Here is a 4612-nt window from a genome sequence, read left to right as displayed (position 1 = left end):
ACACACAACTCTACACAGTCCCCACAAAACCCCCTCACACAGCCCCATACAAAATGTCCTCACACAGCCCCACAAAACCCTTTCACGCAGCCCCACACAAAATGTCCCCCTACAAAACCCCCTCACGCAGCCCCCAAACAGCCCCCCAGAGCCCCCTCACACAGCCCCACACAAAATGTCCTCACACGGCCCCCATAACCCCCAACCAACTCCCTCACACAACTCTACACAGTCCCCACAAACCCCCCTCACGCAGCCCCACACAAAATGTCCCCAAAAAACGTCCTCACACAGCCCCATACAAAATGTCCCCACACAGCCCCCCACCCAAAAAGCCTCGGGACCCCCCCAAACACTTCCTCCCCAGCTCCCACCTTGTGCGTGCCGGTGACTTTGGGCACGTAGGACACGGAGAAGGTTCGGTTCTTGTCATTGTTGGCCACCACTTTAGCCTGGGGGGGCACAGGGGGGAGATGTGAGACCCCCCCAAGGGAACCCAAATGTCCTGTGACCCCCCAGAGACCCCCAACCCCCCGGGGACCCCCCCCAAGACCTGAACCCCCGTCCCAGCTCAGAGACCCCCAGACCTGAACCAACTGCAGGGACGTTCCCGTTCACCCCAGACCCCCAGCCATGGTCCCCCAGCCCCCAGAGGCCCCCAAAATACCTAGAGACCGACCCCCAGACCCCCCCCAAATACCTAGAGACCGACCCCCAGCCCTCCAAACCACCTAGAGATTGACCCCCCAGCCCCCCAGAGCCCCCCAAACCTCCTAGAGACTGACCCCCAGCCCCCCAAACCACCTCGAGACTGACCCCCAGACCCCCAAACTGCCTGGAGACCGACCCCCAGCCCCCCAGAGCCCCCCAAAATACCTAGAGACCGACCCCCAGCCCCCCAGAGCCCCCCAAAATACCTACAGACTGACCCCCAGCCCCCCAGAGCCCCCCAAACCACTTGGAGACCCACCCCCACCCCCAAACCCCATCCCAGCTCAGAGACCCCCAGCCCTGAACCCATTACAGGGACGTTCCCGTCACCCCCAGTCCCCCTTCCCCAGCCCCCCCCCCCGCCCCCCCTGCCGCCCCCAGCCCCCCCGAGCCCCCCGAAGCCCCCCCTCACCTCCTCCCGGTGCCCGGCGGGGTCCTCCACGTAGACCAGCACGTCCCCCTGCCCCGCGCTGATGGTCTCCACCGTGAACTCGGCCCGTTGCTTCACCATGTTCCCAGTGGGCTCGATCCCTGCCGGACCCCCCAGTCAGCCCCCTGACCCGCCATGGGGGTCCCACACCCACCATGGGGGTCCCAGAGCCACTCTGGGGGTCCCAGAGCCACCACAGGGGTCCTGCACCCACTCTGGGGGTCCCAGATGCACCCGAGGGTCTCAGAGCCACCCTGGGGCTCCCAGACACATCCGAGGGTCCTACACCCATCATGGGGGTCCCAAACCCACCCCGGGGGTCCTGCACCCATCATGGGGGCTCCCAGACGCACCCAAGGGTCCCACACCCACCATGGGGGTCCCGGAGCCACCAAAGGGTCACCATGCTCCTGGTGGGCTCCATCTCTGCGGGACCCCCAGTCAGCCCCCTGCCCCGCTACGGGGGTCCCACACCCACCCTGGGGGTCCCGCACCCACCACGGGGGTCCCAGAGCCACCCAAGGGGTCCCGGAGCCACCAAAGCGTCACTGTGCTCCTGGTGGGCTCCATCTCTGCGGGACCCCCAGTCAGCCCCCCTCCAGCCCACCCCAGGGGTCCCACACCCCCCCCAAGGGTCCCATGTTCCTGGTGGGCTCATTCCCTGTGGGACTCCCCAGTCAGCCCCCCCCCCTGCCCACCATGGGGGTCCCAGACCTATAAATGGGGCCCCCCCAGATCTATGGGGTGGGGGGCTCCCAGGGCTCCCCAGGATGGGGTGAGGGACCCCAAATCCACAGGGAACTGCCCCTCACAAAGCCCCAAACCAGCACCACCTCACACCTACAAATGGGGTCCCGAGATCTATGGGGTGGGGGGCTCCCAGGGCCCCCCAGGATGGGGTGAGGGACCCCAAATCCACAGGGAACTGCCCCCCACAAAGCCCCCAAACCAGCACCACCTACAAACACCAAACCACCACACCTACAAACAGGGTCCCAAGATCTATGGGGTGGGGGGCTTAGGATGGGGTGAAGGACCCCAAATCAACAGGGAACTGCCCCCCACAAAGCCCCAAACCAGCACCACCCCACACCTACAAATGGGGCCCCAAGATCTATGGGGTGGGGGCTCCCAGGGCCCCCCAGGATGTGGGGAAGGACCCCAAATCAACAGGGAACTGCCCCCCACAAAGCCCCAAACCAACCCCACCCCACACCTACAAACGGGGTCCTGAGATCTATGGGGTGGGGGGCTCCCAGAGTCCCCCAGGATGGGGTGAGGGATCCCAAATCCCCAGGGATCCATCAACAGGGATCCATCAACCCTAAATCAACAGGGAACCGTCCCCACGACACCAAATCCCCAAATCCCAAGGACCCCAAATCCCCAGGGAACTGCCCCCCACAAAGTCCCAAACCCACCACGACCCCCGAGGCCGGGTGGGGCCGGGGGGGGTCCCGCAGCCCCCCCCTCACCTGGGCCGTAGGCTCGGGCCTTCTTGGGGTTGAGTTTGGGGCGCAGGGGGGCCCCCGGCTTGAGCTTGGCCTTGGGGAACTGGGACAGGTACGTCATCACCGAGTGCTCGTCCACGTTGGGGTCCACGATCTCCTCGGGGGTGATCACCTGGGGGGGCACGGGGGGGTTATTGGGGTCCTCCTGAACCCCCCAATCCAGGGGTGATCACCTGGGGGGGCACGGGGGCCATTGGGGGGTCATTGGGGTCCTCCTGAACCCCCCCAGCCCGGGGGTGATGACATTGGGAGAGTCATTTGGGGGGAACCAGGGGGGTCATTGGGGGGTAACCAGGGGGTCACCAGGGGGGTCATTGGGGTCCCCCTGAACCCCCCCAAGCCCGAGGGTGATCACGTTGGGGGAGGTCATTGGGGGGTCACTGGGGGGGGAACCAGGGGGGTCACTGGGGTCCCCCTAAACACCTCCAGCCTGGAGGTGATCACCTGGGGGGGGGCATTGCGGGGGGCACCAGGGGGGTCACTGGGGGGTCTCCAGGGGGATCATTGGGGTCCCCCTGCACCCCCCGAGCCTGGGAGGGGTGGAGGGATGGGGTGTCCCCAGGGCATCACGGGGGGGGGTTATGGAGGGGGGTCACCGGCGGGTCACCGGGGGGTCACGGGGGGATCTCCAGGGGGATTCACCAGGTGGTCATTGGGGTCCCCCTGTGCCCCCCCAGCCTTGTGGGGGGGAAGAATGGGTGTCCCCAGGGGGTCACTGGGGGGGGTTTATGGAGAGGGGTCACCAGAGGGGTCACCAGAGGGACACTGGGGGGTCATTGGGGGGTCTCCAGGGGGGCAACAGGGGGGGCACTGGGGGGGTTTATGGAGAGGGGTCACCAGAGCATCACCGGGGGGTCACTGGGGGTCTCACCTGGGGGATGCCCAGCCACTCGTCCGCCTGCTGCATGGCCTCCCGCGCGTTGTCTATGGGCCTGCTCGGGTCCCACGAGTCCCAGTCGGGGCACAGCCCTGGAGGGGGGTGGCACCGGTCACCCCAGGGCCCCTCGGGTCCCCCCAGTGCCACCAACGCCACCCCAAACTGTCCCCGAGCACGTCGGGGTGACCCCGCATCCCAAAGCACCCCCAGAGACACCCCCTCCCCAATGTCCTTGTGGCCCCCTAAGGCCACCCTGCTGTGACCCCACAACCCTCCAGGGCCATCCCTGGTGTCCCCAGGGTCACCCCCATGTCCCCTACCATCCCAGGGCCATCCCAAAGTGTCCCCAGGGTCACCCCCATGTCCCCTTCCATCCCATCTCCTTGTGGCCCCCTAAGGCCACCCTGTTGTGACCCCACAACCCTCCAAGGCCACCCCTGGTGTCCCCAGGGCCACCCCTTTGTCCCCCTCCATCCCAGGGCCATCCCTGTGTCCCTGGTGTCCCCAGGGTCACCCCCATGTCCCCAAGGCCACCCCCATGTCTCCTTCCATCCCAGGGCCATCCCTGGTGTCCCCAGGGCCATCCCCATGTCCCCTTCCATCCCAGGGTCACCCCCTTGTCCCCTTCCATCCCAGGGCCATCCCAGGGCCACCCCAGAGTGTCCCTGAGCACCCCCAGAGCCACCACCCACACCCCAGGGCCACCTCCCCGTGTCCCCACATGTCCCCAGAGCCACCACCCACATCTTCATGTGCCCTGGGGCCACCTCCCAGTGCTCCCAGTGCCACCGCCCACATCCTCAAGTGCCCCGGGGCCACTTCCCAGTGTCCTCCCAGTGCCACCACCCACATCTTCATGTGCCCCAGGGCCACCTCCCAGTGCTCCCAGTGCTCCAAGTGCCCTCACCAGGGGCACAGCTGCCCACCAGTGCTCCCAGTGCCCCCTCCCAATGTCCCAGTGCCCTCACCAGGGGCACAGCTGCCCACCAGTGCTCCCAGTGATCCCTCCCAGTGCTCCCAGTGTCCCTCACCAGGGGCACAGCTGTCCACCAGTGCTCCCAGTGCCCCCTCCCAGTGCTCCCA

The 4612-nt window shown here is 66.8% G+C and overlaps 1 protein-coding gene across 1 annotated transcript; it reads right to left on the bottom strand.

Annotated features, from left to right (window-relative positions):
* Nucleotides 1-354: 354 nt before the first annotated feature.
* Nucleotides 355-4603, bottom strand: LOC113962668 (filamin-A-like; the record flags this gene model as incomplete). The annotated part of the gene is made up of 5 exons (XM_027673429.1): nucleotides 4561-4603; nucleotides 3524-3621; nucleotides 2617-2764; nucleotides 1124-1242; nucleotides 355-452 (listed from the first exon to the last, which is right to left on the bottom strand). Coding segments are annotated over exons 2-5 (401 nt in total), but the record flags the coding sequence as incomplete, so codon positions are not given.
* Nucleotides 4604-4612: the final 9 nt, after the last annotated feature.

Source organism: Neopelma chrysocephalum, unplaced genomic scaffold, assembly GCF_003984885.1.
Source record: "Neopelma chrysocephalum unplaced genomic scaffold, ASM398488v2 Primary Assembly neopelma1_184362, whole genome shotgun sequence".
Lineage (NCBI taxonomy): Eukaryota > Metazoa > Chordata > Aves > Passeriformes > Pipridae > Neopelma > Neopelma chrysocephalum.
Note: the sequence above shows the minus strand (reverse complement) of the source record. Positions and strands in the feature narration are given on the sequence as shown.